This window comes from Vulpes vulpes, chromosome 12 (assembly GCF_048418805.1).
Source record: "Vulpes vulpes isolate BD-2025 chromosome 12, VulVul3, whole genome shotgun sequence".
In the NCBI taxonomy this organism is placed as follows: Eukaryota; Metazoa; Chordata; class Mammalia; order Carnivora; family Canidae; genus Vulpes; species Vulpes vulpes.
The window spans coordinates 114,103,230-114,127,363 of record NC_132791.1 but is presented as its reverse complement, the minus strand read 5'-3'; the positions used below and the strand labels follow the sequence as shown (position 1 = coordinate 114,127,363).

Here is a 24,134-nt window from a genome sequence, read left to right as displayed (position 1 = left end):
CTTAAGGCATCCTGATGGTTGTAGGTCATCCATTCATTAATCAGAGTTGACCAATCAGTCTAGTCAGGTCAGCAACCTGGTTTAATTCAGTCAAGATGATCCAATGAGAGTCAAGTTCACAGTTCAATCACGTTTCCCAGTGGTGATCACAAAGCATTGGAGCTTGTTTCTACAGACACCACCTCAAGTCTCTTTCCTGATGAGTGGCCGCTGGGCCCTCATTCTAGGAGCTAAATGGTCCAGAAGGAGCGCCCTTCCTGCAGCCCCTGTGCGTGCTGGATCCCCGTGGTTGGCACCTGGGGCATTCACCTGCTGTCACGTTCTCTCCTCTCCCCCACGTCAGTGTCCACGCTGCAGTGCCCGAGCTTCAGCCACTACTCCGTGTGCACCAGCAGCTGCCCCGACACCTGCTCCGACCTGACGGCCTCCCAGAACTGCGCCACGCCATGCACGGAGGGCTGCGAGTGTAACGAAGGCTTTGTGCTCAGCACCAGCCAGTGTGTCCCGCTACACAAGTGTGGCTGTGACTTCGACGGCCACTACTACACCATGGGGGAGTTCTTCTGGGCCACGGCCAACTGCACGGTGCAGTGCCTGTGCGAGGAGGGCGGCGACGTCTATTGCTTCAACAAGACCTGCCGCAGCGGGGAGGTGTGCGCCGTGGAGGACGGCTACCAGGGCTGCTTCCCCAAGCGCGAGACCGTGTGTCTGCTCAGCCAGCACCAGGTGCTGCACACCTTCGACGGCGCCGCCTACGCCTTCCCCGCCGAGTTCTCCTACACCCTCCTCAAGACCTGCCCCGAGCGGCCCGAGTACGTAGAAATCGACATTAATAAGAAGAAGCCCGACGCGGGGCCTGCTTGGCTGCGAGGTGTCCGCATCCTGGTGGCCGACCAGGAGGTCAAGATAGGAGGCGTCGGCGCTTCGGAAGTCAAGGTAAGACTCTTGATGCCCTGGAGGCTCTTCTGAGGAGTCTGGCCAAGTGAAGGAGCTGTGTTCTGCAGGCGTGCCTCTCTGCCTCCGACCACGAGTGGATTCCAGGAAGGCAATGGCTCCGAATGGGTCTAAAATATTCATCATTAGGCATCCAGATCATTTGTTCTAGAAGGATCATTAGAGGTCACCTAGTGCCACTATTTGTTTGCATATGAAGATCCCAAAGGGCTAAGTGGGGGACAGGGACCTTACAGCTAAGTGGTGGTGGAGCTGGCATGATGGCAGGTGGATCTCCCTGTTCCCAGGCCAGCATGGACTTTGTAAAATCACATTTTCTAACATTCAGCACCAAATCAGTTTCTCGGGCTGGGGTGGGGGGTAGTGAGGGGGGATGTGAAACAAAGTGAGGCTGGAATCTCTCAAATTAGACATAACTACAGCAGGACTAGCTCTGCATAACAGCCGATGCTTATCAGACGCTTACTACGTGCCAAGCACTATTCTAAGCAGTATCACACCTAATCCCATGAGGGATATATTTTCATCCTCATTGACATTTTACCTGTGAGAAGAGTGAGACACAGAGAGGTCGAGTAACTTCCTCGGGGGCACACAGCCATCAAATGGCATTTGAGCCCCGGCAGGCTGGCTTCAAAGTCTGTACTCTTGACTCTGTACTATACAGACTCTCCTACCTGTAGATGGGAACCTATGCGGGGTAATGTAGACGGCTCCTGCAGGAGCACCTCCTGTCCCTCTGACCTGGTCTAAAATATTCATCATTAGGCATCCAGATCATTTGTTCTAGAAGGATCATTAGGGGTCACCTAGTGCCACTATTTGTTTGCATATGAAGGTCCCAAAGGGCTAAGTGAGGGACAAGGACCTCACAGCTAAGTGGGGGTGGAGCTGGTATGATGGCAGGTGGATCTCCCTGCTCCCAGGCCAGCATGGATTTTTGTAAAATCACAGAATTTATTTATTTATTTATTTATTTATTTTAACGATTTTATTTATCTGTTCATGAGAGATATAAAGAGAGAGGTAGGCAGAAGGAGAAGCAGGCTCCCTGTGGGGAGCCCGATGCGGGACTCGATCCCAGGACCCCGGGATCACGCCCTGAGCCAAAGCCAGATGCTCAACCACTGAGCCACCCAGGTGCCCAGGAGATCTAATTTAGAAAACAGAAGTCCACGCAGTCCTGTGCCAGGAGATTGGAAAACACACATCCACAAACCGAAGAGGCTGCTTTCATTCCCACGACACACTGTCTGAGATCAATTTATTAAAAGAATAGTAAACAGTGGAAGCTAGATAGATGGGTGGACGCTAGATAATTAGATATAAATGTCCCCAAGGGGCTGGGACACAGGAACAGTCAGATTGGAAGGAAAGGAAGGGGCCAGAAAGATGGGGAAGGAAGGGTACCATCCGTGGAGCTGTCAGGCAGATGGAAGGAGCCACATATACGTCAAGACAATGTTTGCTCACATTTCACTTTTGTTTTGGGCTTGCTTAGGGTCTTACGCATATGCAAATAGTATGCAAATATGTTGAATCCGAGGAGTCGAGAAAGAAAGAAATGGAGATGGCCGCGAAGAAGCAGTCTGTGTATGTCAGTGTGGTTTCCATAGCCCGCCAGCTTCGTGACATTTCTCAAAGGGCGAGTCCCCGGGCAGAACCACGTCTTCATTTCATAGCCTAGGAAATTGTGGGTACCCTGTGCGCATCTGGAATTGATGACAGTGATTTGATTTTTCAGCTGAACGGGCAGGAAGTGGAATTACCTTTTTTCCATCCTTCGGGGAAGCTGGAAATCTATCGAAACAAAAACAGCACGACAGTAGAGTCCCGGGGCATAGTGACCGTCCAGTACTCGGACATCGGCCTGCTGTACATCCGGCTCTCCACCACTTACTTCAACTGCACCGGCGGGTTGTGTGGCTTCTTTAATGCCAACGCCAGCGATGAGTTTTGCCTCCCCAACGGCAAGTGCACGGACAACCTGGCGGTGTTCCTGGAAAGCTGGACGACCTTCGAGGAGATCTGCAACGGGGAGTGCGGGGATCTGCTGAAGGCCTGCAACAACGACTCGGAGCTGCTCAAATTCTACCGGAGCCGCTCCAGGTGTGGCATCATCAACGACCCCTCCAACAGCTCCTTCCTCGAGTGCCACGGGGTGGTCAACGTCACGGCCTACTACCGCACCTGCCTCTTCCGCCTCTGCCAGAGCGGAGGCAACGAGTCGGAGCTCTGCGACTCGGTGGCCCGGTATGCAAGCGCTTGCAAGAACGCCGATGTGGAGGTGGGCCCCTGGCGGACCTATGACTTCTGCCGTAAGTTCGGGGCTCCGGGATGCGGGAGGACACCTGGGAGGGGGCGGAATTGAACTCAAGGGCAGTCTGATTCTTGTGGGTACCTTCCTAGTCGCCTGGGTCCTTTGGGTGGCCCCTCACCCCAAACCAGAACTGTTTCTCACCTTCATTTCTGTTTCTCATAACACGGTGTCTCTTCATTGTGGAAGGATTAGCCATCCTATTGACTCTTGGTTTTAGCTCGTGGAGGATCCATGTCATATCAAAGACTGGAAGCCTTTGTGATGGCTCCATTGGTGCCTCCTTTCTTGGCAAAGAACGGCTTCCTTCTTTCAACAGAATGCGATCCATCAGAGTGCCTTTCACCGAGTGGAGATTAGCACTTTCCCTGGGGGCAAGCCCCACAATGGCTACGAAGAGAGTCCCACGTTGCTGTTTTTTCATTTTGTCCCCAGGGGATCTGACCCCTCTCAGCAGGGCGGTGGCAGGGCTAGTAGTAATTAGAATAATTGCTGAGAAGGCCGGCATACAACACCCTTTGGTGATGGGGGAGACCAGGAGGAAGCAGGAGGAGTGGTGGAGAGGGCAGGACCCATGCCTGGAGCAAGAGCTGCCACACCCCATCCCTTTCTCACCAAAAAGATCAGCCCCCCAAACCAAAACCAAAACCAAAACCTATGGCACCATTAGGATTCCATCATCTACATCTGTTCATCTCTCTTCCACAATATCTCCTTTTATTATCTAAGTCGGTTTATTTCTCAGAACTTTTTATTTTGAAATAACTGCAAAGTTATGGAAATGTTGCAAGGCTATCTGCATACCCATTACCCAGATTAACCCACAGTTAACATTTTGCCCCATTTGCTTTATCATTCTCTCTTGAGCTCTCTCTCTGCATTTGAAAGTAAATTGGGTACTTCATATACCCTTTGCCCCTAAATACTTCAGTGTGTATTTCCTTTGGATAATGACACTCATTTACAGAACCACAATATAGTTACTGACCTTAGGAAATTTAACACTGATACCATCATTTAATATCCATATTTCAATTTTGTCAATTGACTCATTAAGTCCTTTATGCCCCCCACACCCACCTCTCAATACAGATCTAGTCCAGGACCACATGTTGTGTTTACAGTTATCACATCTCTGTAGTCTTCTTTAATCTAGAAAAACCCCTTAGCTTTCTTTCTCTTTTCTCTTTTATTGTCATTTTTAAAGAATACAACTTTCTACCTTTTAAAAATAGAATGGCCCTCCATTTAGGTTTGGTGTTTCCTCATGATTAGGTTCTGCTGTGCATGCCCTCTCAGACTCCTGCATAGATGATGTGTGTTTTCTCGTGGTATCCCATCACATGTAATGCGTGCTCTGTCCAACCTCTCAGTGGTGATGGGCAGGCTGGCCCCCTGGTCAGATGTTGTCAAATGTCTCCACTCTGTGGGAGATACTTTAAGAACATGCAAGTATCTTGCAGAGACTGTGAGAGAGGATGGTAAAGCAAGTGGGGCAAAATGCTAACTATAGGCTGATATCGAAATCCCCCACCTCAATTTAGTGTCCATTGATGATCTTTGCTTGTATTGCTCTTTAGCATGATCATTACAAGCTGATGGTTTCCAGCTCCAGCACTCTGTCCACTTTTAGCAAACCATAGATATCATTCTGCTATAAGCAAGAGACGTCCCTTCTCTTCTGTGTGTCTGCCTGTTTATCCATCTATTACCCATCCATCCATCCATCCATCCATCCATCTGTCCATCTTATCTCAATCATCTTTTTATCAAAGTATGATTAATATACCTTGTTATATGAGTTTCAGCTATATAATATGATTCAACAATTCCATATATTTCTCAGTGCTCATCACTATAATAAGTATACTTCTAACCCCCTTTATCTATTTCACCACTCCTCCCGTCCCCCTCTGGCAACCACCTGCTTGTTCTCTGTATTCAGGAGTCCATTTTTTCTGTTTGTCTCTTTTTTCTTTGTTTGTTCATCTCTTTTGTTTCTTAAACTCCACGTAGGAGTGAAATCATATGGTATTTGTCTTTCTCTGACTGACTTATTTCACTTAGCATAGTACACTCTAGCTCCAATCACATCATTGCAAATAGCAAGATTTCATTCTTTCTCAATAGCTGAGTAATATTCCATTGTATGTATATATACCACGTCTTTATCCATTGGCTATGGATGGACACATAGCAACCTAAGTGTCAATCATAGATCTTATCAATATGGACATCCAAATTCCTATTTTTTCAATTATTTATATTTCATATTACATTTGTTCATGATTTTGGTGTTAAAATTTTCCCCGACTTGGCCTGTGGGAGCCCTTCAGGCTGCCTTCTATGTCCTTTTGGTGTGCCTTGGTCACCTTCTTACTTTCTGGGAAACAAGATTCTCTACATTCATTTCTGTAACCTTCCCTGCCCCAGACTAGAATCAGCCATTGCTCCAAGAAGCTCTAATTCTGCTCAGTGGGGAATGTTCCTAGAAACCAAGATCTGGGTAAGGCTTATCCATTGCTATGGAAGTATTCTTGCTTTGCTACTAAGCCCTTTTAACAGAAACATCTTAGAGCTAAGAATTAACTCTCTCTCTCTCTCTCTCTCTCTCTCTCACACACACACACACACACACACACATTGCATACACATATACAGGCTTCTCTTTTTAAATCTCTGGTTTCTGAGCTTTAGGATCCCAAAGAGCATGTGGATGGTTTGGTGGCTGTCATCTCAGAGAAGGTAGTGACATTCTTGGTGACCCTTAACCACACCAAGGAGGAATTAATAGCAGATGTTGTGAATTATAAAGCTGGAATTCTGAGAGCATTCATACGTCACCTACAGGAAGAAAATCTCCACTGTTTCTCCTGACCACCACATCTAGTGGGACCTTGCAATATGTTCCCAAACCTTTTAAATCTACCTCCATGTCCTCTCTGGTCTTTTCTGCAGCTTATCTACTATGATCTCTGTCCCTGCTCCTGCTATCAGTTTTCTCGTTGGAGTTCATTCACAGTACAGGGTTACTGAGTCTGCCCCCTGCCAAATCCATTTTGTTGCCTGGCCATGTTTGCTGTCCTCTCAGACTATGAACTCTACCCAGCGGGAAGTGTTTCTGGATTGCTTTTGTACTACACAGAGCACAATTTGGTGGCATTGTGGGTACAAAATGTGGTGAAATGGGGGTAAATCCCTCTTTTCCTGGTGTGATGGCTGCTGGGAATAGCTAGCTTCTCACCACTCCTCCTTTGCAGAGCTGGAGGAAATTCTTTTAAGTGCCTTTTTAAGAGAGAGGCATGTGGACAAAAGCAGCCATGGAGAACATGCTTTCCTCAGGTGGAGGGTCAGGGCTCAAGTTTGAGGCATCCCCCAGCATGTCTCAGCCAAACCTTATGCACATGGGTCTGACCAGAGGGACCAGAGGGTACATATTTGATCAAGAAAGACTTGAGTACTCAGGGGTTAATCTGGTCAGGGTCTTGCAGAGCAAGGATGGGGCTGAGTAACAGCTGCAAATCAGAAACACAATCTTCTTTGAGCCTAGTGAGAGACAACTACTGCTTCTGTGTTCAGAGATTTTTTTTAACCAGCCCTCCTGTTGGCAGAGCCAAGCTGCTCAATTAAATAATTTCACAGAGGCATTTCAGGGGCCAGGGAAAGTTTTATTACTTCACGTCTGTATGTTCCAGACTTTCAGACAAATTCAGACAACACAATAAGTCATAAAGTGAGAGCCATTTAAATAAGTCATGTTATTTGCTATCACCATAAACCTGCAGTCAATGTTATAACATTCATAATTTAGAGACAAATGTGAAAATCCCTCTATACGGACATTTTTAATCAGTGCTGAACTAGCCTTCAACTCCAAAGCCGTATGGTATTGTAGTCAACGGGAGTGGAGATAGTCCTTTAGCCCAGAGGAAAAAGGATTGGCTTTCAGTACGTAGTGCAGAACTGTTGAGTTGGTACTTGTGGGCAGAGCTATTATTGCCATGCAATTTATTTCTCTGTAGTGTCCTCTCTGTCCTTGGATTGTAAAACACTATTAAGGAGTGATGGTATGCATAAAAGCTAAAGAATGTTTTAAAGAATAGGTACCTATCGTCCCTGGGGATAGTGGGGATCTTTGCAGATCTTTAGAGTACACAGACTTGTAGGTAGATTTCTTCTGGCTCCTGGTTTCATCCATGCCCTGCCCAGGTCAAATTTTGGCAGACTAAAATATCAAAGAGAAATGGGAAGATGACCCGGAGCTCCAGAGTGAGTAGCGCATACTGTTATCATATGATGTGCTGTACTTGGTGACTCAGAGACGTGATCTACCAAGGAAGACTTCCAGGCAGAAGTGCAATATGAAATGAGTCCTGACAGATGTGTGGGATTTGGCTTTGGGAGGTCCTTCCAGGTGGGGGAAAGAATGTGAGCAAAGAAGGTGGGGGTGACCATGGGTGAGGAGGTAGAAAAGATCTGAGGGCACCAGGAACAGAGAAATGAAAGGCAAAGAGAAAGCCAATCTGTAGAGTAAAAACGCCTTCATAAAAGTATATCCTAATAGAAGGAAGTGATAATAGGGGAGAGGTTTTCTATTTACTGAGACTCTACCGTAGACTTAATATGTCAGGTCATCAATCCTCAGAGTGACTGTGCTGGGTTAGTATCATCTTTATTTAAGAAAAGAAGAAACTGAGCTCAGTGAGGTATCCACAAGTGATGGTATCCATAGAGATGGCCCCAAAGCACTGATTCTTTCCAGGACACTCTCTCTCCAGTGTCGAGTCAGGGGACTTCACATTGAGAGATCCGGATTCAAATCTCTCTGGTACTTATGGGCTGGATTTCATTCCTCAATTTCAGTTTCTCATCTGTAAGACAGAGATGATATTAAGACTTTGCTTACCTCCCAGTGGTTGAGCAAAGTTACACCAAACTGTCTACAACGATGCCCAGCACTTAGCAAGCGGGTGCTCACGCAGGAATCTTCTACCTGAAGAGCAAAGTACACCAGGAACACATGAGCCCATGAGGGGGTCACTGAGCCTCTGGTCACCCCCAAATGAGGATGACAGTAGTGCTGAGCACAACGTACATTCAGCAGCATGCACACATACCCACCACATGCATCCAGCGAGTGCACGCAGGCACACTCTGTCTCTGACCTCTGTCCCATTCTCAAGTTTGTCTTCTCCTTGGCCACCCCCAGCTCTGGAATGCCCGGAGAACAGCCATTTCGAGGAGTGTGTGACATGCATGGAGACCTGTGAGACGCTGGCCCTGGGCCCCATCTGTGTGGACACCTGCTCGGAGGGGTGTCAGTGCGACGAGGGCTATGCCCTGCTAGGCAGCCAGTGTGTGCCTCAGAGTGAGTGCGGCTGCAACTTTGAGGGGCACCAGCTCGCCACCAATGAGACCTTCTGGGTGGATTTGGATTGTCAGATCTTCTGCTATTGCAACGGCACAGATAACAGTGTCCACTGTGAGAGCATCCCGTGCAAAGGGGATGAGTACTGCATGGAGGAAGGAGGCCTGTACTACTGCCAGCCCCGCACCGACGCTTCCTGCATCGTCTCAGGCTATGGCCACTATCTGACCTTTGATGGCTTCGCCTTTGACTTCCAGACCAGCTGCCCACTCATCCTGTGCACCACAGGAAGCAGGCCAAGCTCAGATGCTTTCCCCAAGTTCATTGTCACAGCCAAGAACGAGGACCGGGACCCGTCGTTGGCCCTGTGGGTCAAGCAGGTGGATGTGACTGTGTTTGGTTACAGCATTGTGATTCACAGGGCCTACAAGCACACTGTGCTGGTGAGTAGTCCAGGCCAGACACCAGGAAAGGCGTTGTGGGGATGTGAGGATGGGGGTCCTGGGTTGGTTGGCCAGGCTGCAGCTGAAGAGGGTTGGTCTAGAATCCAAGGAAAAGCCTAGGAGGTTGGAGCAGAGAGGGGCCCTGGAGAGTTTCTGTTGCTTTATCTTACAGATAAGGACACTGAGCCTCAGAGAGAAAAATGTTCTACCCAAGGCACCAAATTAGGAACAGAACTGGTATCTTTCCTAACGTAGCAGAGTATGTTGGGCAGAGCACATACTCTCCTAGATGCCACCTAGATGCGAATCCCAGCTGGGCTATTGCAATGTGTCCCCTTAGCAGGGAGTCCTAGGAGGGCCTCAATCCCAGGACTCCAAGATCACTCCATCTGTAAAAGAGAACACACGTCTAGCACGGCTTAGATGCCTATAAGTGGTACTACTGCTCAGTCCATCTCCTGCCCTTTGTGGAGACCAAGATGACATTTTCCTGCTCTGGCCTTCTTCTTACCTCTTCCTGGCTCCTCCATTGGCCCCCATGGGATCTGGGAAGTTAGGAGTCTTGCACGCATCTGGAGCCCTCAGTAGCTCTCCTACAATCTCCTACTTGGGCCTCAGACCCCCTCTTCCTACCCTCTTCTCCCTTGATGAAGGGACGGCAGGTAGGGGTTGAGGAGCTCTGTGAGCGCATCATGGGGCCTAAGGACGTCAGCCTCCACCACACACTCGGCCACTCCTCCTCCCAGATCTTGCTCTGAGCGGAACTGGGAACACTGACAAACCAGCTCCGCTTTAGCATTTCTGGAAGAGCTGATACAGGGCGTGGGCCTCTTGCCACTCTCCTCACTATCTGTGGTGTAATTCATCTCTAAGGGGACTCCTTTTTATTTTGTATACGTTCTCTGAAAAATGCTGAGCTGTTACTGGGGAGTTCCCTGAGCAACTCTCCAGATCTCTTTCCATCCTCAGAAATGCCTTACCCTCCTTCTCTGACAAAGAGAGGCTTCGGAGCTTCCTAACTGCCTTCCCTTTCACGTTTATCTAAGAATCTGCCTTCTTGGCATCTAAGGTAGGGGTCTCGCTGTACCCATTCTTCTTCCCTTCCTTGGATATTATACCCAAACCCTGACTGCTTTCCTCTGTGCTTCCCAGAACAGTTGGTGCCTCTACCCATGGCTGCATTAATCATATTGTAATTCTAGGGGGATGCTTATGTCTAATTCGCTCATACTAGTTGTGGGCTTCTTGAGGGCAGGAGCTCTACCTAATTCATCTTTGTGGTAAATGAACATACAGCACCCTGCATGTCACGACATTCAACACATTTGTCAAGTGAATGAATGAGATGACATAATAGCCCCTTTCTCCTATGGTTCCTAGGACTTTCATTTTGCTGCTGGCCACTTCTTCATCAATCTGTGAGATTAAATTGCCACGGAGGCAAGATAGGAATAGACAAGATGCCTTGCTTTTAGCCACATGAGGCTTTCAACAGATGTCTGGATAGCTGAGGCTGTCCATTGCAATAACGGTCCTCGACTTCATTTTGTCATCGTATGTGTTAAAACAAATACATCAGTCATGTTGTCCATGTGGCTTGCATCGTATTGTCTTTTTTCTCCTCCTCTGATATATTTCTACCCTTAGATTTATACATTTTCATGCAGTTCCTTGTCTCCTTGGCATTCAACACCCTTCCACCATTCTACCTTATAGGGTTTTCTTTTCTTCTTTTAAAAATAAAATTTGCTCATAGGTCCTGTCCCATGCAGTGTGTTATGAAATTGTGTTTTCTGCCTCATGTTACACACTCTTCAGCATTTAGGCATATGGACCTCTGAGACTTGCATGCTGTTTCCTGACCAAGTTATTTTCCCACCACTGGAGCCTCCTGAACACTTACTCTCTTTTGTGGTGGCCGATTCCTCACTCTCCCTGAGTGGTGTCTCCTCTTGGTTTCTGCTGTCGGGCCAAGGCCCTAAGGGGTCAGGTCACCTTCCAGGTACGTGTCCTACCCTGGTCTCATGGGATGCATTCATGGTAAAGGCAAGAGCCATGGGAACCACACAGCTGGCTTCTTCCCCCATTAAGTGATAGAGATGGAAGGAGTATCCATTTCCTGGGGCTGCCATCACAATGTATCACAGACTAGGTGTTTTCAAGCAAGAGAAAGTTATGCTCTTATAGTTCTGGAGGCTAAGAATCCAAAATCAGCTCCTAGCTTCTGGCGGTCGTAGGCGATCCTTGGCCTGTGGCAGCGTAACTGCGGTCCCCGCCTCGTCTGCATGTGGCCTTCTTCCCTCTGCGCCTTCTGTTTCCTGTGCTAAGTTGCTCTCCCCCTTTAAAGATGCCAGTCTTTGAAAGAGAACCCACTGTGATCCAGTACAAGCTCAGCTTAACGTGATTGTACCTGCAAAGGCCCTATTTCCAAATAAGGTGACCTTTGCAGGTACAGGGGGAGAAGGAGTTAAGACTTCAGCCTATTTTTTTGGCAGAGGACATAGCTCAACCCATAACAGGGGAGTAATTAGTGAGTAATGGGCATCAAGGAGGAATTGATTAAAGGGATGGAGGGGAGAATCATAGCTAGGGCATGTCTTTCTTTCCTTTTTTTTTTTTTATATTTTATTTATTTATTTGAGAGAGAGAGCACGAGCAAGGGGCAGGGGCAGATGGAGAGGGACAAGCAGACTGCCCGCTGAGCAGGGAGTCCTATGAGGAGCTCAATCCCAGGACTCCAAGATCATGACCTGAGCCAAAGTCAGACATTTAACTGGGCCACCCAAGGAGCCCATAGGGTCCGTCTCTCTAAGTCATCCAGATGTCCTAAGTGCCCAAGCTGTAAACAGAGTGTGTAGCTTGCAAATCTCTGACATGAAGATCAAGTTCAGGATGCTTGAAGGTTCTTTTATTTGGGGGCTTGGGGGATAGATTTAGCATTTACTTTGAATTATTAATATGCATTACAGGATCTGCTTGTTCAATGATTTGCATTTGTTTTTCCCGTGATGTTATTATTAGTCACCATCTCTCCCTGAGACAAGAATAATGACCATCACAATGACAGTGTGCAATGAAGTGTTGGGTGAAACACAGCATGGACCCCCAGGGTCACTGCTGGCGCTGCCAGAAGTAGAAGTGCCATGGAAGTGATTCCTTGGGACACAGGGTCCCTCATAATTCTGACCTTTCCTTGCATTAAGCAGTCCTAAAGGAATATAGGGAAATCCACTAAGGCAAGGGATGCTAGAAATGAGCATGCTATTTCCCAGGTAGGGTTACAGGGTGAGCAGCGGTAGGTGAGCCACTCCTGAGGGTACTGCAGCAGCCCACGTCTCAGCCACCCACAGCCAGAGCTCCACAGAGATGGGTTGTCCCCCCTGCCATGGCCCCTGGGCTTCAGCACAGCCAGGTGCTTCTTGTTCCAGGCGAGGGGAAGGCCGGAGGACCCTCACATCCAGTGTCTTTATTCACTTACTGGCAATCCTGTGGCCACCAGAGAAGAGTAATGTTTTGAGCATTACCCTGGCTCAGTTTAGTTTGATGGGCTTATATGAATGCTTATTCCATGCCAAATTCTGGGGGGAGAAAAATGAATCAAACATGACTTCTGTCTCAAGAAAACTCAGAGTCTAGTAGGAGAGACAGACATGTTAGCAGGTTATGTTGATGTAATAAGTGGTCCAAAAATCTGCCATGTGGAGGGTCATGAGCGTACAGGTTGCCTAGGCCAGCCAGAAGGGCGGGGGGGGGTGGTTTCAGAGAAAGCTTTCTAGAAGAGATAACCCAGATCTGAGCCTTGACAGAGGTTGTCAGCCAGGCTGAGAATGAGATAAAAGCATTCTAGCAAAAGAAAACATCCATGAAGATCCAGAGGGACAGCAAAGTGTGGAGGGTGAGGGGACCTCTCAGGACAGCTAAAGAGGCTACAGAAGCAGATCAGGGCCAATTGTGTGAAGGAAATCTCTCTGCTAAAGGTCTGGTGTGTGGTCTTATCCCTAACGCTTAAATGTTTGAAATATGTTTCCTGACGCTCATCCCCAGGCCTTGTTCTCGTTCTCCTCTGTGTTTTCCTGCTCCGTCCATCAGGCTCTGCTTCTGTACCAACCTCTCCATTTCTGTGCCTCCTCTCCCTCTAGGTCCGTCCTCTTTCCCTCCATTTGTCACTCACAGAGAGAGACAGGACAGTGAAGTTGGATGGTGGTGGCATTCATGGGGCTTCAGAGGCAGAGAAGCCATGCCTGCCCATCCGAGGTGGAGGGGATTCCTTTTTTTCAGGGTGCTCCTACGCAGTGAAGAATTTGCAAGCCTTTTGGCTTGAATCTGGTCATTTTGCTGGCCCTCAAAGTATGGCCTCCTGCTTGGCATCCTGTAGCTGAGAATACAGAATGCAAGGAGACTCAGGAGGAAAAGCAGGCTGGCACACATGAGCCTTTGGATGCACAGATTTTAGTTGCTAGTATGGGTGTGCAAGGCAGGTGGGAATCTCCTCAGCCTCTGCTTCCCTCCCTGACCTCCCACATCTGTGTTCTATGTCTACACAGGGCCCATAGGGACTCCTCTGGGCCTCCTGGTTGAGAAAGCTGTGCTCCCCAGGCACAATCTCCCTCCTGCTCTGTTCTCCTGCACTCCTGAAATGTCACGCCATCCTCTTTACCTCCTCTCTTCCGGGCGTGGAGAATGAGGCATCCCCTCCCCTCCGCGGCGACTCTCCACCTGTCCATGTGTTTTTCCCTCTTAGGGATCTTGCCTTTCATCTCCTCTCCCTCCTCTATTAGGTCCCCATAAACATGTTTGTTCTAAAGCAAACCTTGCCCCCAATTCACCACTAGCTTCTACTCAGTCCTTCTCCTCCCCTTCTTTTCCAGTTCCCTGGAGAGAACCACTTCTGCTTCCATATCTCCAATTTGCTGTTAAATTGTGTCATCTGACTTCTTGTCTCCTTGTTCTACTCCTGTTCTCTTATTAAAGTCACCAGTGACTTTTTTTCTGCAAAATGAATGAGTCTTTGTCAGACATGTTCTCACGGCCTCTGTCATGTGTGACATTGCATGCAAGACCTTCCATGATCCAGGACCTCTCCACCTCCCCATCTTCATGTCCTACCATTCCCATGGCCACATTTTATGCTCTAACAGCACTAACTTGCTGTGGTTCTTCCTATTTATCAGACTTTTTCTCTCCAGTTGACCTGTGCTTGGGCTGTGCCATTTTCTTGGAATTCTCTGTTCTTCCTCTCATTCCTTCTTGACTGGCCAACACTACTCATCTTTTAGGACCACGTGTGTGCACATCATCTTTTGCATCTTGTCACCCCCGCTGAGTCTGGTGCCTCTGCATCTATTTATCTTTATCATTGCTTTTATCAGATGGTATTATTAGTATCGATTTATGTATTTATCTCTGCCACTGCCTGTGCTTTATTCCAACATTTAGCACAGTGCCTGGCACATAGTGGTACCAAATAACTAGATAAATGCTGCCTAAACAAATATTCACAGAAGAGGAAATAGTTGAGTTACAGTGGGAAGGGTGGTCATTGCCCTATAGAGAGGGAAGACAAGGGGAAGGGCATCATTGCTAGGGTAGGTCAGGTTCCCTAGAGGCAGAGTCTGAGATGGAGATTCTCAGGGAAGTAAGGGAAGTACCAGGGGAAGAGCGCTCAACAAGAACCTGGTTGAGCTAGAGACCAGCTTCAGCCCCGGCCACCAGGAGCTCTGGCACATGACCTGCACACAGAGTTGGTCCCCTGGTCCCCTGGGCTGGTTTGTCATTGATCAAGGGCTACCCTGGGGGGGAGGTGATGGAGAGGGGTTGTGACCTTCTGGGCTTCCATTCGGCCAAGACCAGCTGTGAGTTATAGTTACCCCACAGTCACAGTGGCTGAGGATCTGAGGATGAGGGACCCAGGCAGGACCCAGAAAGCACCACCACACAGCAAAGTAATGGCACAACTTGGTCCATTTGGGGAACTGCAACGTGTTGGGTATTGCTGGGGTAGGGGAAGTAAGTGAGTTGGGTCTGAGAGACACAGGGGCAGCTCCTGGAGGGCCCCTTGTGATATGCTGAGTGTATTAAACATCTTACTCAAGCGTTGGAGAGGGTGTGAAGTATTGGATTATGGCTTTCGATTGCATTAAAAGCTGTTAGAGTGGCATAGTGAGTGAATGAGGGGCAATATAGAGCAGAGAGACCAGTTAGGAGAGTATTCAGTAGTCAAGGTGAAGGTGGTGGGGGTGTGAACCAAAGCAGTAGCAGTGGGGGTGGGAGAGTGTCAGCCAGGGGAGAGATTAAGGTCAGAACAGAAGGTGTTTCTGGTCAGGGAGCAATCTTAGAACACCCCCAGAGGCGCAGCCACCTGCCTCTTGAGAAAAGAAGATCAGCTCTCCCGACCCTCCCAGTAGTCTTATTTTCCATCATGCACCCACCCAGCCAAGGACTATAGGATTTGGCTCGTCTGAATCAAAATAGCACAAGGGCAGTGCATTTCTGGAGTTGTGTGTTAAGGGATTTCTTTGTATTATGAATTAAAAATATATGGGAGGAAACACGTGTCAAGGGCCCTCTCAGCATGAGGCATTGCACTGGGCATCCGGCCGGAAGTGAGGGGAAGATGGATATAGAGATCAATAAAGTGTGGTTCCTCCGCTCAAGTTGCTCTTGATCTTGTAGGTGAGACAGAAATGTAGACAACTAACCATAATATAAGGCAGATCGTGATGCCGGCGTCAACAGCGGTGTACACGTGCTTGATCCCGGCCAAAGGTGAAGAAGAACACAAGCATAAATAACATTCTGGTTGCCCAGATGAGGGAGCGATTAATTCTCACCACAGGCTCAAACAGTCTTGCTTTATAGAAGAGGCGACATCTGAGCAGGGTCTGGGGGGAGAGAGGGAGGTTGGCAGGTGAAGAATGGCATCCCAGGTCGAAGGACCAGCAAAGTCAAGTCATTCTTCAGGAGAAAAAAACAAAAAATCCCAAAGGAATGAATCAACTGGGGCTTACTGAAAACAAATCCGCAAGACAGCTGGAAATAGAAACACTGGAGTTCTAGATTTTGGTGTTTTCGTCTAAACTTTAATTGAATTCTTATTACCCTCTCATTACCTTGGAGAAAACAGTTTGAACTCCTGGGGGGAAGAATGCGATGTAAACAGAAGGCACTGAAATAAATAGGTGTATTAGTGTACAAAGGATAGTCATTTAAGTCTGTTCAAATCCTAATAATAAGAGTTGACTGACATGAACGACCTACACGCCGAGATTCCAGCCAGACCTGCCTCTGGGGCCGCCGCTCTAGAGACGGATGGGCAGGAGCGGCGGGTGTTCTCTGGGCCAACCTGATTTCTCTCCTGCCACCCTGTCTCCCCCGTAGGTCAACAACGAACGCTTGTATCTGCCTCTGAAGCTGGGCCAAGGGAAAATAAATATCTTTTCCTTCGGCTTCCACGTGGTGGTGGAGACAGAGTTTGGCCTGAAGGTGGTGTATGACTGGAAGACCTTCCTGTCCGTCACGGTCCCTCGGAGCATGCAGAATGGCACGTCCGGCCTGTGTGGCCGCTACAACAGCAACCCCGACGACGATCTGGAGATGCCCATGGGTCTGCTGGCGTCCAGCGTCAGCGAGTTTGGGCAGAGCTGGGTGAAGAGGGACACCTTCTGCCAGGTTGGCTGTGGGGACCGCTGCCCGTCCTGCACCAAGGTAGAAGGCTTCTCCAAAGTGCAGCAGCTGTGTGGCCTGATCCCCAACCAGAACGCAGGCTTCACCAAGTGTCACAGCAAAGTCAACCCCACCTTCTTCTACAAGAACTGCCTGTTTGACTCATGCATCGATGGGGGCGCGGTGCAGACCGCCTGCAGCTGGCTGCAGAACTACGCCAGCACCTGCCAGACTCAGGGGATCTCTGTGACCGGCTGGAGGAATTACACGTCCTGCTGTGAGTCCCTTCCCCTCCCTCTCTCTCCTCCTGCCTCGGTTGGTGGCTGTGGGGGGGCCAGCTTCCAGCTCCGTGGGAGTCCACTGAGCAGAGCCGGCTAAGGACACGCACCTGGAATGGAGTTTGACATCCACAACAGGATATGTAACCTCTCAGAGCCTCCATTTCCTAATCCATAAGATGGGGATAATGGCACCTATTTCACGTGTTGCTCTAAAGATGAAATAAGATCACGTACATAAAGCACCAGAGCATCATGTACAGCATTTGGACTCAGCTCAGGGCACAACACAATTTTAAGAAAGGGCTAAGGGAGGAAACGTTAGTTAGGCGGTTGGTTTGTTCTAGAACCTCACAGGCCCATCACCATGCCAGTAATTTCCATGCTTTTAGAAGTGTGCTATTCTGTTTGATTCATACATGTCATCAGTCTTAGTGTTAGAAACATAGTGGAACGTTAAAAGCGTTAGAAAAAGAATTAGAGCCCCTGGATTCTAGCCTTGCTCTGTCCTTAAGGGTCGGTGTGACCTTGGAGCAATTAACTTCCCCCTGATAATGCTGTGATAATGCTGCTGCCTACACCCTTCATGCCACAGAAACATCCAGAGGATCAAATTAGGTAATTGAAAGCATAACACACTGTATGCATGCCAAGTGGTGTTGTTGTTATATTAATGGCTTGCTCTGAGCCAAGTCGGGTGCTAAACACTTTATCAACATTATCTCGTTTATTCTCCTCAGGAACCCAATTAGTCAGGGAGAAACAAAGACTCCGAGGAGTTGAATAACTTGCCTAAGGTCCTACAATCTCAGTGGCAAAGTCAGGATTCGACCTTCTAACCCCAAAGCTCATGCTGTCAACCCATATACAATGTATTGGTGTGCTCTGTACTAGAATAATCTGCCTGCATTGAGCATATCCTAATAGGAAAGGACTGAGCGGAGAAACCACCAGTGGTCTTTGGCCAGCCTGCCTTGGTCCATTTTCCCATCTTGATCTCATTAGCTATAGCAAATTTCTCCTAGGCCCAACTGTATGAAAAGGCCACAGATGGATGCTGAGTGCACAGAACCCTAAATACGTGATCCAGTGGGGGGTCCCAGAGAATAAGCTCCCTTTCCATCCTGAAAAAGAGGGGATTTTGATGAAAACCCAGAACCGCTATTGTAGTTTAAGGTTCCCGTGGCTGGTTTACATTCTACATAATTGGAATTGTGTAGATTGTGGGGGAAGGATGGGCTGAAGTAAGGAGAGGGAGGGATGGATGCCAGGACCTTGTTAGCCAGGCTCAGTCCCTGAGTGGGAGGTGGTGGGGATGATGCCAGCAGGAGTGACTGTCCAGACTAATGGGCCTTTGGTGACTTCAGTGAAATAAATATGCCTATAAACAAGTCAGGGTCTGGAGAAGTCCCCAGAGTACCTCTGGATTCACTGGGGGTCAGCGTGGTGACCAGAGAGCCGGAGAGCTTGCCTTCACCTAAATCAGAAAACCACGCTTTGGACCCCAGGACCTGGGGGTACAGGCAGGGAAAGTCTGTTGGGAAAGAGACCGCCTGCTTCCTCTTGAGACTTACTGTAGGGCATTTCCCTCTGTTCCTGTAGTCGGGCCACGGTGGCTAAACCATTCCCTGGGGGGCTGTGATGCAGGTCAGGGCAGAGTGGATGCCAAAAACCACTGCTTCTAGCTGCAGTGCATGGGGAACTCATGGACAAGAGCTGTTTTTAGAAGGGGCTAATGTCAGGAAGCCTCACTTTAAGTTACAGGTCTCAATTTTTGTCACTTGTGGAAAGGAAAAGGAATTGTGTTGGGAAGCTTCTTCCCTACCTGGGAGGAAGAAAGTGCCCCTACCTCTATCATGCTTGGACCCGTAGGGCTAAAAATAATGCAGGATGGGCAAACAGTTTTGCAAAGACTCTTCAGGATATAAAGACCATTTTTTCTTGTTCTTCTGCTTTTCCACCAACAACCCTTCCCTCTCCCCTCCTCAGACTTCTGCACAGACACGGGTTGCCTCCGTTATGTATAGTAATGGGGAGCTCTAGCCAAGGCACTCAGAGTAGAGTCTGTCCTACCTCGCCATTGGCCTTGGGCCCCATCCCGGCCTAGACCAGCTGCCCACCAGCAGGGCTGAGGCTGGGCTGCCTGAGCTCCAGTTAGACTTGCCCCCACCTCAGCCTGTCAGGACGGGGGCAAAGATCTGAAAGAGAGCTCCTGAGGAGAGAGATGCTGGTAGTGACTGAAAAAAAAAAATAAATGCTAAAATAAGAGAAAAAATTATACTTTAAAGAAGGTATGTGGGTGGGGATGGGGGGGCGGGCACAGTTGGAGCAGCTGAGTTTTCCATTTTGAATTTCAGAAGCAGAGAAAAGCTGTAGGAGACTGAGTCCTAACTCAGTCATTCCTCATTCCGTCTGAGAGACTGGTGAACCCGGAAAGCTGTGTTCTTTGGCAGGGTGGGACGTGAACCTCTGAGAAGTGAGGGCAGGGTTCACAGCCCCCTGCCCCCAAGAATTAGTCCAATCCAACGCTCACATGTCAACATACAAGAAATGGCATTTTCAGGAACAAAAGGGGTAATCCAGAACAGCCTGTTACACTTACCCCTTATTGGTGACAAGGCAAAGTTCTGTTGTTTTTCAATGGCATTGGCTGTTCTATCAATGGGATAATTGATCATTATTATTAAGAAATTGATAATTATTACCAATTATTGATTAAGAAATTGATGATTTCTTACTCAATTGCCTATTTATAAATGCATTGGAAAACTTCACCCGAGTCAACCGAACAGGTTTAGAGGGGGTGAGGGAGGTCAGTCTTCTTCATTACTAACCCCTCCTTCGATTCATTCAGGTAAGTGTCATTCCTTCAGCCTCCTAATGGGGGACTTAAATTAGTAGATGGTGAGAGGACAGTAAGTCGTAGGAGAGGAAAAGCACAAACGCCTAACAGTGACTAGGCTCTGACTTCGTGCCAGGCACTATTCTAAGTGCGATACGAATCCCCACTCATATTCTCCTACCAGCCACCCTGTGAAGCAGGTGCTATGAATAGTCCCATTTTCTAGAGGAGGAAAGTGAAGCTCAGAGAAATGTAGGAACTTTGCCAAGGAAAGTGGCTACAGGCAGGGCTCTTTCCACTGGGCAGTGCTGCCTCTCTGACCCTGAGTGGGCCAGGGGCTCTAGGGACTGGGGACCCCCACCCTGATGCTGCAGGGGGTGTGCAGGACCCTCTGTACAGGACCAAGTCGGGGGGGGTGTCTTCCAACTTTACTGGGCCACCGTGAGAATGAAGTGGGCTGGTGTCTCGTAGTCTGTCCCACCCCACGGTTGACACCTGGTGAGTGCTCAGTCAGAGCTGGGTATCATTTTCATTTTCCCTTCCATTCAGAGTCCTGGATCCAATGTCTGGTAATTAGGGCTTCTCTTACAGATTTCTCTGCAGATCCAATAAATTCTTGTTGAATAAATTCTTCCCCGACGACAACTGTTCCCACTATTAATAGCAGAAGCTGTCATTGAGGTATCAGGCAGTGGACTAGGAACTTTGCAAAACACACCTCATTTTACCTTAACAACTACTTGGTGAGGGAGACATCACCTGCATTTTACAGAAGAGGAAATAGGCTTAGAGACAGTAGGTAACCTGCCCAGGTGGCACCGCTAATTAGTGGCAGAGCTAAGGCTCAAACCAGTCCATTGTCCATTGCATTGTTCTACATCACTTTTCAGGGGGATCCATGTATCCACGTCCCCCTCAAGACACAAAGGCTAAATAAATCAGTGTATGGGACCACAGTGGAAATCCAGGGGTAGAACCATCATCCCCCCCACGACTCTCTCGGTACTTCATTTGGGTGGAGAAACTCAGTATTAGGAATTTTAAAGCTTGTTCTCAAGAATCAAATGTTTATTAACCCTACCTGCCCTGTTCTCAGGACTGTTTGGGTGTCACAGAAGAATTGGAAGTATAAAATAGTTTATAGTCTAGTGGAAACTTGGAACAACAATGCGCATCTCTAAATAGGTAGTAGTGTATCTTCTCGGATATTAAAATGTATTGTCGAGCTTCTGTAACAAAACCAAGTTAACACTGGCACATAAACAGAAAGATCAACCAGTGGGAAGATGAGAAAATCCAGAAATAGGCCTAAACACTAAAGAGAAATTAGTATTCCGTAAAGCTGGTGTTTCAAATTACTGGGGGGAAAAAAAACGTGTTCTTCAATAAATAGGAAAGGGACAAAGGACAAAATAGAAAGGGGGAAATTACTAAATCCCTCTTCACTCCTCACCCAAAAATAAAATCCAGACAGAACCCAGATCAAACGTAAAAATGTAAGTTATAAAAGTACTAGGAGAAGACAAAAGCAGTTTTGTTTTTGTTTTTGGTAATCTTGAAGTAGACAGGGCCTTTCTAAGCAAAACGCCCGAAGCCATAAGAAAAACCTGATAAATTCGACAACTTTAAAAATTTAAATTCCTACATGGCAAAAGCATAATCGAACACAGATCCCCCTCCCCTGCAAAAAAATAAAAGAAGCAGCAATTTAAAAGCCAAGCGATAAATATTTTGTAACACATGATAGACACAAGTCTATTTTTAATTGTTAAAAAGCTTTTACAGTGTAATAAAAAAAAATTCAACAACACAAAATGTGCAGAGGACACAGGCAGTTCACAGAAGAAGACATATCAATGGATCATAAACAAGTGAAAAGATGATCAGTCCCACAAAGAACTCAAACTAAGGATATAGTAATTTTTTCCATTTTTTTCTATTGTGGTAAAATATACAGAACATAAAATTTACTGTCTTAACCATTTTTAGGCATACAGTTCAGTGGCATTAAGTACTCACATTGTTGTGCAGCTACCACCACCATCCCTCTCCGGAACTCTTTTTATCTCGCAAAACTGAAACTCTATACCCATTAAACACTAACTCCTCATTCCCCACCCACCCCGGCAGCCGACTATTCTGTTTTTTGTCGCTATGAACTTGAAGACTTTGGATATTTCCTATAAGTAGAATCACACAGCATCTGTCTTTTTGTGGGTGGCTTATTTCACTTAGCATAATATCCTCCAGGTTCATTCATGTTGTGGTATATTGCAGGATTTCCTTCCTCTTGAAGGCTGACTAATATTCCATTGTGTATGTAGACCACATTGGCTTGCCAATTCATCCGTCCAGGGATGCTTGGATTGCTTTCATGTTTTAGCTATTGTGAAAAATGCTGCTATGAACAGAGACATATAAATGTCTCTTTGAGAAGCTTCTTTCCATTTTTTTTGAGCATATATCCCCAGAAGTGGAATTGTTGGATCACATGATAATTCTATTTTTTAATTTTTTGAGGGCCTACCATCTTGTTTCCTGCAGCAGCTGCGCCATTTTTGATTCCAAAGTGCATGAGGGTTCCAATTTCTCCACATCTTTGCCAGCTCTGGGTTTTCTCGGTTTTTTAAATAGTAGCCATCCTACAGAGTATGAGCTGGTATTTCATTCTAGTTTTGATATTTATTTCCCTGATGATTAGTGATGTTGAGCACATTTCCATGTGCTTACCAGCCATTCATATATCATCGTCTTTGGCGAAATGTCTATTCAAGTTCTTTGGCCATTTTTTAATGAGTTTTTGTTGTTGTTGTGTTGAGTTTTACGACTTCTCTATATATTCTGGGTAAAAATCCCATTCTTAAACAGGATGGAGATACATATATATCATATTTGCATATGACATTTAATCTTTCATATTTCCAAGGACCAGAAGGTTGCTAAATAGTCAGTGAGATGCTAAACAGTCAGCGAGGATGTGGGAAAATAAACCTCCTTATGTAGCCCTGGAAGGAGGATGAACTGGCACAGCCTCTTTAAAGGGCAATTCAGTTGCATCTCTCAAAAATTTAAATGTACATACCCTTTGACCCAGTAATTCTGCTTCCAGGACTTTATTGTGCAGATTCATTTACTCATGAGGTCAAAGATATATGTCTACGGATTTTCACTGCAGCATCATCATAAACACAGGAGACACACACACCATGTAGCAGTTCAAAAACAGTAATTCAAGGGTAATGGAAGGAATACAGTTATGAAAAAGCAATGAGCAGGAAAATATGTATATTATGCTCTCATGCATGTGAAAAACTGGGGATGGCATGTACACATGCATGTGCCCAGTTGCACACACATGCACACATGCACACACACACCTGGATACTTATATATGCATAGAAGATTTCTGGAAGATTCGACTCTAATCTGTTACCAGAGGTGATTTTCTGTTGCACTTTTACTTGCATTGCTTGCTTGCATTGTCTCCCACATGCGGGTATTACTTTTTAAGTTAAATGCCAAAAAAATATAGTAGATCGTGGTATTGGTTACACGAACCTATACATGTAAAATCCATAGAACTGTGCACCCAAAAAGTCCATCTTTGCTATTAGATAATATAAAAAAATAGAATATGCCCCAAATGTATCCTGTATATGTATAGAGAAGTTCCAAGGGGATCCCTGGGTGGCTCAGTGGTTTAGTGCCTGTCTTTGGCCCAGGGTGTGATCCTGGAGACCTGGGATTGAGTCCCACATCAGGCTCCCTGCATGGAGCCTGCTTATCCCTCTGCCTCTCTTTCTCTCTGTGTCTCTCATGAATAAATAAGTAAAATCTTAAAAAAAAAGAGAGAGAGAGAAGTTCCAACATAATAGTACTCATGCTTTTCATGTAAGCTGATTAAAATAATAGCCTCTATTGAACTTTCAAGCAGACCTGTCTTTAATGATTGGGTGACCCTGAATATGTATGTGCTAAGCGCTGCTCTAGGCACACAGACTCACAGAAGTCCTCCCCTCACACCATGAAGTAGGTGCTGTGAGTGTCTGCATCTTACAGAGATGGAGCTGGGGCCCAGAGAGGCTAAGTGACTGGCTCCGGGCTCCTGCACCTGGCTCCGGAGTTGTAGGTCCTGCACCAGGACCCTAATTGCCTTCCATGAGATCATCCGCACGGATTTGAAAACATTATAAAATAGTACACACACACACACACACATACACGCACACACACATGGCACACACTTGCCTCCTCAGAAATCCGGGAGCTC

At 47.1% G+C, this 24,134-nt stretch overlaps 1 protein-coding gene across 1 annotated transcript in view; it reads left to right on the top strand.

The window, feature by feature from the left end:
• LOC112920310 (tubulin-specific chaperone cofactor E-like protein) overlaps window positions 1–24,134 on the top strand; it is a 156,303-nt gene that overhangs the window by 110,398 nt on the left and 21,771 nt on the right. Inside the window, exons 16-19 of the mRNA XM_072729513.1 lie at window positions 344–936; window positions 2,699–3,272; window positions 8,481–9,082; window positions 16,460–17,021. Of these exons, the coding sequence (XP_072585614.1) occupies window positions 344–936; window positions 2,699–3,272; window positions 8,481–9,082; window positions 16,460–17,021 (2,331 nt within the window). The remainder of the gene's footprint in view (window positions 1–343; window positions 937–2,698; window positions 3,273–8,480; window positions 9,083–16,459; window positions 17,022–24,134) is intronic.